Source organism: Sardina pilchardus, chromosome 11 (assembly GCF_963854185.1).
Source record: "Sardina pilchardus chromosome 11, fSarPil1.1, whole genome shotgun sequence".
Classification (NCBI taxonomy): Eukaryota; Metazoa; Chordata; class Actinopteri; order Clupeiformes; family Clupeidae; genus Sardina; species Sardina pilchardus.
In genome coordinates this window covers 11,457,823-11,469,746 of record NC_085004.1, presented here as the reverse complement: position 1 = coordinate 11,469,746, position 11,924 = coordinate 11,457,823, and the positions used below count along the sequence as shown (strand labels likewise).

Genomic DNA, 11,924 nt, shown 5'->3' with positions numbered 1-11,924 from the left:
TTGTGGGTGTGTATGATGTGAGTGTGTGGGTGTGTTTGGAAGAGTTTGTGTGACTAATGCCATAACATGACATGAAAAGGGGGTTCTGGCCAAGCCCCCCCTTTTGCAGGATGTCCAATTAAACCCAACAACAATATTATGGCAAATGTAAAAATAAATTGAGCTTATTCTCTATCCGTTTAGCCGCAAGCACTTCGCAATGGAGCATGCAGCGTGTAAAAAAAAAATGCATTTTGGGCTTTTTGCTTGGTGAGAACTGTCCCTCAACTGTTATAGCCACAGCCCGAAGTGAACATAATCCCACACGAGACCAGTCAAGTCCATTTGCCTGAATGTACTTGAAAAATATCTCTCCCCAATTTTGTCCAATTTGAAAAAAAATCAAAAATCAAAATGTATTTTCAACTAAAATTTCAAATACTCTAATTTGTGTATCACAGTGTAACAAAAGAAGTGTATCAAAATAAACTACTAAATACAGTAGCCATGACATGTATCACAATAAAATACTTCATAAACTACTAATAATTATTATACTATAACCACTTTGCTAACCTTTTATATCTATCTCAAATATGTCTATTTAATATTTTCCTTCATTAACACTGACTCTGTTGACAGTGTTTGAAAGCAAGAACTTTGACTGCTTATGAGACATGCCATAAACCTGCAAACAGTCAACAGATCAATGTTGACCTGCCAGTTAGATCATAGTTGCTCATACATAGCCACAACTGAACTTGCCAAGTGGTAGGCCTATAAAGTGGAGAAAAGTCTCTGCCATTGTGTGCTGTTGATCAGTTGGGATAGGTATGGTGTTGTACGTGCATAACTGTTTCATTGTGTTTGCTGTAGGTGAGCAATGTTGCAGGGCAACTCTAACTGGTTTCACATGTTCCAGTTGGATGAAGTTCTCACGAAACTCGAGGGTGTGAGAGGGACTGTGATGTGTGTGTGAGTGTGTGTGTGTGTGTGTGTGTGTGTGTGTGTGTGTGAGTAACCTACAAGTTACATCTTGCACTGGATCATCTTCCTGAATCTTATATTCGGATTATAAGTCTGGGTAATTTATTAAAGACCCACTGTCTTTTCCTCAACAATTTCCTCAACACACACACACACACACACACAATAAACAGTGCATTAAAAAAAGTACAATCTCTTACCTTACCCAAATGTAAATAATTGGAATAACATTAAGTGTTTGTATCTGAAAAGATGTTAGACACAGATGGTAATTTTACTGATTTTGGTTCTTTATCAGTAGAAACAAATAGGAGTCTTTAAGTGGCAGAGGCGTGTGGTGAATTGAATGTTTTTTTCAGCCATGGACTGTTTTACAGTGTAGAGCTGGTTTGTGTAGCTTTGAAATCAGATGTAGGCCTACTGACAGTAGTTAAAGCATCTGAAACATCTGTGTGAGCTCCTTTTCCTCATGCCAAAGCTGCCTCCATGCTGTGTCATGAAACATGCTGCCTGTCTCCATAAGTGATAGTGTGAGATACGTGCCGTGCCATAACGTGGCTTTGATGGGGAACCTTTTGTGTTTGTGAGTCTGGTTGTGGATTAGGATGTTTCACTATATTATGTGTGTGTGTGTGTGTGTGTGTGTGTGTGTGTGTGTGTGTGAGAGAGAGAGAGAGAGAGAGAGAGAGAGAGAGAGAGAGGGGGGGGCATACAGGGGTAGATGTATGGTAGTGTACATGTATGTTGTGTAATGTATATGGGTGTACTGTAAACCTATATATTGGGTGATTTGTGTGAATAGAGATTATGCTGGTAAAGATTTGATATGCATACTGGGACTTCATATGTCTTATGTCTCTATTGTCTTTTCCCCCCATGGTGGTTGCATAGTGTAGTTAGTATGGTAATTCAGAGGACTTCCATTTTTCTTTATTCAGGCAAGACGCACAAAACAAATAATAAAAGTCGAGTTGAACTCTGTGGAATTGTTACATTACATTTGATAACTGATAGTTCCGGTCCTTGTTTGTGATTGGCTGAATCACGTCCAATGCCGCATTTTGTTCTAACTTGAAAAGATAGTTAGAGTTGCTGCGTCTTGCCTCTCTTTGCAATCATTCCAATAGAATAAACATATTTCTTGGCGGAAGATTGATTATCCATAAATAAATTATTATACTTCTCGTTGCTGAGTCTTCACTTTGTGAAACTTTGCCAGGTATATATAGCAACAGTTTTAGAGAAGTAATAAGCAACGTGAGTTCTGTTGTATAATCAGTCACTGCATTTGCACCTCCTCTGGCGTCCTCTCGTGGAGGTTAGTGTGAGCTCCACTTCCTGGTCATTACGCTCATCTGAGGGAGAAGAGGCACATTAGAGAGCAGACACCTCTCTCACTGCAGGTACTAATATAATTAGGGGGACTGTGAATATATACAGTACAAGTACACAAGCAGACGGAAGTACATAACTGAGTTTTTCTATTTGATCCTTTTATCTTAAAACAATTCATTTTTATTCTAAACTTCACTAGCGCAGAGCTGATAGAAAATGCAGAAGTGTAATATCTTCTGACCTGAAGTGTGTGATCTCCTGTTTCTTAAGTAAAGGTAATACCCTCCCACCAGCAGTGATGTGAGGATGATGATCTCTGCCAGCCACACGCTGATGAACACTGGAAAAATACCTGCAGAAGCATATTAAAGGCATAGTTCGGTATTTTACACTTTAAGCCCGTTTTCTGTTTGCATAGGATGCCAACGAGTGGTTGACACCGAAATCTCAAAGATTGGTCCTGTTGCTGCAATTTGGTTGCTTTAGAATGTTCTCTGTATGGCTTCAGCATTGCTCGCTATGGATGATTCTGTCCTTAAAACACCCCTAAATGTAAAAATGTGCAACTCGCCGAGTGGTTACTGGTCTTCAACGATCTTCTATAGCAGCGAAATTCAACTTATTGCATCTGCCAGTGCCCATTTATTCTATCACACACACACAAAACCCAGTATTGCGACTGTGGAATCACGTCATGCAAATTTTTATATCTGCATATTCTACCTCAGCCGACACTGAGTATGTTGTATGTTATATTGTAAATAGTCTACTGCCCTAATGTAATTTGTGGAAAGTTTACATAGCTTAGGCCAGTGTTTCTTAACTGGTTGGTCGGAATCCAAAAGTGGGTTGTGGTTGGTACTGATCTGAGTGATGGGTCGTGGAGCTTGTAGCTAAAAAGAAATGAAAGATCACTAATTTAAAATGCTACCTGATCAGATCTAACATTGGCCCATTATTTTGATAAACTTTATTCGTAGCCTATGTCAATCATTGCAATGGCATGGACATAGACAATGTTTATGTGACAGGTCATGTTAGATATAATGTTAGGGAGCTAATTTTTATAAAAGTGTGCATATTTTAAGATATCATGTGAAACACAAGTTGGCTACAACCCTTAATACTTGAAGTAAGATAGAATATGGATTCACTTAAATTGAGGACAAAATAAGACAGAAACCTCTGTGTGTGGAGTGCACATGAGAGCATAAAACCATCCCAACTAAAATACCACATGGAAACAACACACCCCTGTCAAAGACAAACCTGTCGAGTAGTACTTTGAAAGGTAACATCAGCAGTTAAAGACTTCACAAATGTAATGCCAAACATCTGCATTTTCCAAACAAGTAGGCCAGGCACTTTGCGTGTCTTATACCAAGCTACCCTACCTAACCTTATTCGTTGGCCTGAACACTAAATACTGTATACTGTAGTTGGTCACAATTTTATGAACATGTGAAATGATGGGTTCCAAAACCAGACCAGCTAGAACCACTGGCAAAAAAAACATTTCACACTTCCACTTTTGCTCAAATGGGCTAATAACTGAACGGGTTTTGTTCAAAAACTGTATTTAACATTTTATCCAATTACAAAGACATTTGATGTGAGACTATGGTCTTTGTCCTTCTTTGTCCTTCAATTTATGAGTATGGTGTTTGGTGCATGGTTTTACTCATGCATGTGTGCTAATTTAACAACTTGAGCCTGTTTCTGTTTATCTAGATGCCACCCTTGAATTAACCAGTGCCCCAGGGCCACCCTTGTTACAAATCTCTAGAATCGCCACTGGTGAAAGCACAGGACAAAATACAAAAATGGCCACCAGGGTGGCAAAAGTCGGCTCAAACTGGACCAGATCCTGACAATGATAAAGAGGTGGTGTCACAGTGCATTTGCAGCACAGCGGCTACTAGAGCTGCTTTAGAGACAAAGGTCTGATCAACAGCTTTATATGGGCACTGGTCTGCATACTGTATGTGGTGGCCAATGGCTATGAAGGAATGGATTCTATCAGCCCTCTGTAGCTGAATGGATAGGGACCTGGCTTAGAGTGTGTGTGAGGAGCCGGAGTGGTAGTTATATTAGCTGTAGAGGCTATACTGTGATGTAGTAGCTGTAGTGGGTAGACATGTGATCAACCCAAAATATTATTACGTATCCTTGCCTATTTTAAGTGGCTATACTGAGATTGTGATGCTTTTTCAGTGGGTATACTTGCAGTCCTGCGTATTGCGTAGACCCACTGGGGAGCCGTCTCTCTCCCTGAACTGCTCACACGTAGCTCAGCTGAATACTGGAGGACCTGCGTGGCCAGTGGGAGTGACCCCTTCATTCCACATGGTGTGGATTTCAGCATTTAATTCAGGTAAAATCAACAGCCATCACACTCACCTGGGCAGAGGCTCTGCACGGGGGCGGGATCTGTGGACACAGGTGGGAAGGACAGTGCAGGTAAGTGCTGTGCTGGGGCGTGTTTACCAAAACCATATATCCTAACTACTAAGTTAGCAATGTTAGTTGCAATGCAATTTTCCATTGCCAACCAACTAAATTGCTAACAGGTTAGCATGGTTTTGGTTGACGCACCCCAGTGTGACTCATATTGCTGTTACGAGTCTGTTATAACAGTTATATGACAGATATCACCATTCACCACATGAATAAATACGTTTCAATATTATTTAAGAAGCGTAATTGAAGTTCAGACAGTGACTGACCAGAGCAGAGCTGCTTTGTGATGGTGGTGTTGGCTCTGCTGACGTGGTTTGAGGCGGTACAAGTGAGTTCTCCAGTCGCATCCCCCTTCAGCAGGATAGTCTGGTTATCTGAACTGAGATCAGCATCGGCTTCACCCACAGGCCTCCCATCCAGAGACCAGCTGAACTGAAGACTGTCCCCGTTGGAGGAGCACTTCATACTCCTGATTGACAGACCCACATCAGACACTGGAGCTGGAAGGGAGGAGAGACGAGAGAGATCAGTGTCCTGAATAACTTATAAACCTCTAATATGACTGAAAGAGATTGTTAGATCAATATTAAATTGAGGCCTGCCACAATATCTGCATTGGCAGTTATTTATTAAGTTTAAAATGGGATAAAATCTCACAGTAGAGCTACACTGCTTGGTAATTCCCATTATTGTGTTAGTAAAAATGTGTCTTGAAGTGAGAATGCATGGGGTGCCATTTCTGTCTGTCAACATAGATGCTACTGTAACTGGCTGAGGCTAACCCTTAAAATCCGGCCGTCTCATGACATCATGGGCTAGAATCTCTCATGACAAACATGACATACGTTTCCTCGCGCTAGACGACACACTTATATTTTTGCTTGCACTTTATAACCACTACATACTACAAAGCAATCGTTCAGCATTTGTAAACTAGCTAATGTTTTTTTCATAATTAATCAAGCATTGGTGGCAAAAATTCTCAGCAGAAATCTATCTGTAAACACAGTTGTGAATGTTATTCTTCATACTTCTTAGTAAGTAAGCCCTTTTAAACGTGTTTATTAATTTAATTTTCATAATTAGTAAATTATTAATTAACTATGTCTGGCCAGAGACAGTAGAACACCCATGTATACTCACATGCTCAACCCAGAAAATATGCTTGTTTCTGTTGTTTTTTACATTTGCTTGGTAAATACTGCTGGTAACGCATAAGAGACAATTGAGTGATGTACCTTCCATGATCAACTGTACTGTATAACCTCCAACTTTTCTCCCTGTTGAACGCTCATGGACTTCAGCTCTGTATGTTCCTGCGTCTCTCCTCTCGGCAGGGTTTATAATCAGGGTCCCGTTATCAGGAACAAATTGCCACCTCTGGAGGACCGGTGTGGTGTTGTTTTCGTTGTAGAACATGGATTTAGATTTTCTGGAGTTAAAAACAATCCTCTCTCCACGATGCAGCTTGACATAACGTCCGCTGGCGTTCGTCATCAGCATCAGATACACTGGTCCTCCCAGAGCCCCAAAACATACGCTTTCAGTGGCATTGCAGATGGACTCCAGACCTGCAAGAGACACAGATGTGGTTTAACTGCAGTGCTGCAGTGATGAGGCCTGATCTACACAAAGTTCCTTTACATTGGCACTGGATATACCTGTAATTCCCCATTTTGTTTCAATAAACTCTGATAACGATGTGTGATCTGGCCCTGATGCTGCACAGAACTGGCCCTAATGCTGCACAGATCTGGCCCTAATGCCTTAATGATGCAGAATTATCTGCTCCTACACTTACTGTAGCTCTATCTTCACCTGTTTAATTTTACAAGCTATAAGCTGTAATGAAGGAAGACACATTCCTGCTAAACACTTTGATGTAAAGGATGAGACAGCTATGAGGACACGTACCCAAGATGCTTAGAGTCGATGATCTCTGAAACCTCCACAAGAGCTGTTCTCAGAAAATGTCTGTTATCCTGAACAAAGTTATACATTGTGCCACTAAAGCTGTAGTTAGCCAACCACAACACACATCTCCTACCAAACGCAGCCTTTGCCGTAGTTGTAAAGCTGCTTACCTTTGGAGGCTCCAGCCATCAGCAAGAGCAGCTGAACAGCCTGCATGTCTGTGCAGAGGGATGGAGGTCCAGGTCCAGGAGGTGAAAGTACAGAGGTGATGTGAGATGAATGTACTGGAGTAGGTACTGCTTGGACTGAACTCTGAATAGAAATCAGCTGAATGAGGTCAGCTTTTCATATGAGTTCCACACACGCCTATTTAACACGTTTGGCTATTTATGTGTGACCAATTTAAAAGTGGCTTTCACAAGAGAAGTGAAACAGGACTCAACACATTACAGACATAGGGTGCTTCTCATGCAGCGTTTATACGTCCTCCCTCGCTCCTCGGGCCTCGATCCTCACTGATCTACATAAAGAAAGATAGAAGAAAGAATAGACTATCCTATTGTTGCCGCCCCATCATTCTTTCTGTAGATCAGTGAGGATCGAGGCCCGAGGAGCGAGGGAGGACGTATAAAGGCTGCTTGAGAAGCACCTGTAAGCTTTGGATTTCCCCTTTAGCCTGAGTTCACACAAATGGTGTGACGTGATGTCCCTGCTTGGTTTTCTGCTGGTAATCTGTGTCATTGCAGGTATTGGCAGCATGGGCGTGTGAATAAGGGCACGGGAGTTACCCTGCCGTTGAAGTTGCGAGGATGCTGCTTTTTGGCCTCCTTGGGGTTTTTGGATCATCTAGTTTTTCTTTGACTGTTTGTTTTCGCATCCACACATTTCACCTCTCCGTCCATATCGCACTCACACACTTCATAGTGACATGGATATTTTTGCTGGTTTGATTCGTTTTGTAAAATAAATATGTAAAATAAAAATAAATACTTGTTCTGTTCATGGCATTTGAGCCAGGCCGTAACAATGGACATGACTTTTAATCAATCTTTTATATTTTTGTGTTCAGTGATATCCCCTGATTGGACTCTCAACAGGTTCTTGTTTTCGCCTAAAGTATCCAGGAGTCATTTTCCTTCATCTCATCCAATGTAGCTCCATATCTCAGGACACCGTAGTGGCCGTTATTCTTCATCTTCAAATAAATCAAATGCAGGACAAAGGAACAACTCCTGCTACTCCCACTATTATCTTAGCAACTCATTAACTCACTACAATTTACAGTCGGAAGTATGCTAACATGATTTGAAGACATACTGACCTGTAGTGTGTTATTGTTGTGTCTTATGTAGAAAATAGAAGACATTAAAGTTGTATGATGTGTATTCTAGAGTGTGTTTCTTAAGTGAGGACAGCAATCTCTGCCACACAAACACTAATGAACACTGGAGAAGCATCTGCAGACAGAAGCTTACAATGATGACATATAGCCAAGTGTGTGCAGTTCTGTCTCAGAATTTGTGGTCTGGCTGAAACTTCCTCTCACATCCCTCCTTCTCTCGGCACTGGTGAAGTGTGTGACGTGGGTGTGATGATGATACTACAAGCTCCATGGCTATATATGGGACATTCCATAATTAGGACATTTTGGCATGTACGTACACTTCTTAAAAATAAATCTTCAATTTTAACATGGTATGTTGAATATTTAAGAAATATGGGTAATAAACTACTAAATTATATGATTTGTCAAGCTCAGCCATCAACGGTAGCCTACCTTTTCCACCACAAATGTTTTATTTGCTATGTGTCTATGTCCGCGCAACCTTGTTACTAATAACATATTAGGCCTATATCTTGCAAATAATCACAACAATCTTACCAAAATTAGTTTATTTTCAGATGTTATTGGATCTGAACATGTATTGTGGCACACTATGCAGTAATGATGCTGTTCTAACAGAAGAAACATAGAGATTCCGGCTATTTATTTTAAATGTGTAAAATATGTAAATATGTTAATAATATAAAGTAAACTCGTGTCCAAATATATGAAATTATACAAATAAATTATTTTTTTTATTATTTAACTAAACATCGTTTTTTTTACTATTCTTCCAGAAGCGCATTGTGGTCACACACTGATGTTGGACAAGGAGACTGGCTCAGTCTCTGCTCTAATTCATATCAAAGGTGTTCTATTGGGTTGAGGTCAGGACTCTGTGAACAGTATCAGTAAAATAACCCTATGTAAAACAGATAGTTCTGGTCCTTGATTATGATTGGCGGAATCGAGAAATCTGATTTTAGAACAGTTACTGTAAGTACTCTTTAACACTAGAAGCGCCGTGCCGTTCTGACCCACTTATACCTAAGTGCCGCGCCCCGGTCATTTGACCGCTTTGACGACCTAGGCTACTAAGCGCCGTGCTGGTGTGAACTAGGCCTACTTAAAGCGCGGCTAAGGCGGTCAAAAGACCGCTCAGTCCTCAGACTGGGAGGCTGTTACTTACACATAATCATAGCTAGATGGCGCTTCGTGCACAAATCAAATCGTTTGGTCATAAATTTGTCAGACCATGTTGTTGATGCACAGTCTGTGGTTGTTTCATTATGACATACAGCACGTTTAAGTTATCTGTTCATTTATTTGTGTTGATTTGTGTTGTTTGAGATAAAAACTCTGGAAGAGTTCTTGAACAAACCTTAAGCAAACTTGACTTTCAACTTTTTCATATTTCATTTTTTATGCTACTTAGAAATATTATTTAGCCTATAGGCTATTGTAAAACGGAGGCATTTGCGTTCTGTGATTAGGAGCCTGACCCGACGGGAGGGGAAGGATGAAAAATGTTGACCCAACACCGGTGTTGTTGGATCTCGAGATCCGTAACCCGCAGTTCGGATTTGGGCAGATAATCTCAGCTCTAAAATGAATGGGTGGCTAGTTCTAATTCACTCCCCAAATTCACTTCTATTCATTTAATAGGTAGCCTATAGGAGATGTTCGCGCCACCGAAAATAACAGCTTTTCTTTTGCTGGATCCTCTATGGAGTCACTGCATCTGCACCTCCTCTGATGCCCTCCTCCTCCTGTGACTCGTAGAGGTTGGAGGGAGCTCCACTTTCTGGTCTTTACGCTCATCTGAGGGAGAAGAGACACATTAGTAGAGAGCAGACACCTCTCTCACTGTAAACTGAGCTTTAATCAGAACAGTCAATACAGTAGATTAGCTGTCTTTCTACCAAATTTGATCTTTACTAAAAAATTTTTTTTTTTTCATTGTAAACTGCTTCACTCTTTCTAGTGTAGAACTAGTAGAAAATGAAGGTGTGTATATTCTGACCTGAGGTGTGTGATCTCCTGTTTCTTAAGTAAAAGTAATACCCTCCCACCAGCAGTGATGTGAGGATGATGATCTCTGCCAGCCACACGCTGATGAACACTGGAGAAATACCTGCAGGCAGAAGATTATTGATACAAAAGCTGTGTGTGTGTGTGTGTGTGTGTGTGTGTGTGTGTGCACTAGTAGATACAGGGGTGGGGAAACTGCAGTGTCTGTAGCAGTAGCCCTTCACTTGGGTGGGGGGCAGTAGCGGGGTATTATAAGGGCCATCACACTCACCTGGGCAGAGGCACTGCACAGGGGCGGGATCTGTGGACACAGGTGGGAAGGACAGTACAGGTAAGTGCTGTGCTGGATTGTGTTTCCCAAAACCATGGATCCTAGCTAAGTTAGCAACTTTGTTGGTTGCAATGCAATTTCCCATTGCCAACCAACTAAGTTGCTAACATAGTAGCAACTATGGTTTTGGGAAACGCACCCCAATGTGTCATGAGTTATATTGCTGTTACGAGTCTGTTATAACTGTTGACAGATATCACCACATGAATAAATAAGCTTCAATATTATTACAGAAGCGTAATTGAAGTTCAGACAGTAACTAACCAGAGCAGAGCTGCTTTGTGATGGTGGTGTTTGCTCTGCTGACGTGGTTTGAGGCGGTACAAGTGAGTTCTCCAGTCGCATCCCCCTTCAGCAGGATAGTCTGGTTATCTGAACTGAGATCAGCATCGGCTTCCCCCACAGGCCTCCCATCCAGAGACCAGCTGAACTGAAGACTGTCCCCATTGGAGGAGCACTTCATACTCCTGATTGACAGACCCACATCAGAGACTGGAGCTGGAAGGGAGGAGAGATGAGAGAGCTCATAACAAACATGGCATGCTTCCTCATGGTAATAGTAGTTAAGCATTTGTAAGCTATTAGCTATAATGTTTTTTCACCACTTAGCCTATAAAGCATTGTTCAACATTAATTCTTATCAGTAATTAATCTATAGACACAATTAATATTTTGTTCTTGGTAAGTGAGCCCTTTTAAATGTGTTCATTAATTGAATTGTCATAATTAGTAAATGATCTATTTACTATTTCTGGCCAAGGACAGTTTTTGTGTTATTTCTTGTTAAATTATTAAATTGCTGTGGTAAACACAGTTAGTAATGCATAACATGAAATACAATTGTGTGATGTACCTTCCATGATCAGTTGTACTGTATAATATCCAGCTCCCTTTCCTGTTGATTGCTCATAGACTTCAGCTCTGTATGTTCCTGCGTCTCTCCTCTCTGCAGGGTTTATAATCAGGGTACCGTTATCAGGAACAAATTGCCACCTCTGGAGGACTGGTGTGGTGTTGCTCTCTTTGTAGAACACAGATCTAGAATTTCTGAAGTTGAAAACAACCGTATCTCCACGATATACAGCGAGATCATGTCCGCTGGCGTTTGTCATCAGCCTCAGATACACAGGTCCTCCTAGAGCCCCAAAACATATGCTTTCAGTGGCATTGCAGATGGACTCCAGACCTGCAGGTGACACAGATGTGGTTTAACTGCAGTGCTGCAGTGGTGAGGCCTGATCTACACAAAGTTTAGCCTTTTTGTTTTTTAAAGATTATTTTTGGGGGGCTTTTTATGCTTTTAATTGGACTGGACAGTAGAGTATGACAGGAAGTGAGCGGGAGAGAGAACTGGGGTGGGATCCGGAAAGGACCATCGAAAAGGGAATCGAACCCGGGTCGCCGGCATGCGGTGCAGGTGCCCCAGCCAGTCGCGCCACGGCTGGGGCCAAAGTTTAGTCTTTATATTACCACTCAACTGTAGCTGGAATTTCTCTGAAACCTCCACAAGAGCTCTTCTCAGAATATGTCTGTTATCCTGAACAGAGTTATACATTGTTGCAC

General features: G+C 41.3%; 1 protein-coding gene across 1 annotated transcript in view; it reads right to left on the bottom strand.

The window, feature by feature from the left end:
• Window positions 1-10,620: 10,620 nt before the first annotated feature.
• Window positions 10,621-11,924, bottom strand: part of LOC134096184 (uncharacterized) — a 1,589-nt gene continuing 285 nt past the window's right edge. Inside the window, exons 2-3 of the mRNA XM_062549933.1 lie at window positions 11,215-11,547; window positions 10,621-10,859 (exon numbers count right to left, since the gene is read on the bottom strand). Coding sequence (XP_062405917.1) covers window positions 10,621-10,859; window positions 11,215-11,547 — 572 coding nt within the window. The remainder of the gene's footprint in view (window positions 10,860-11,214; window positions 11,548-11,924) is intronic.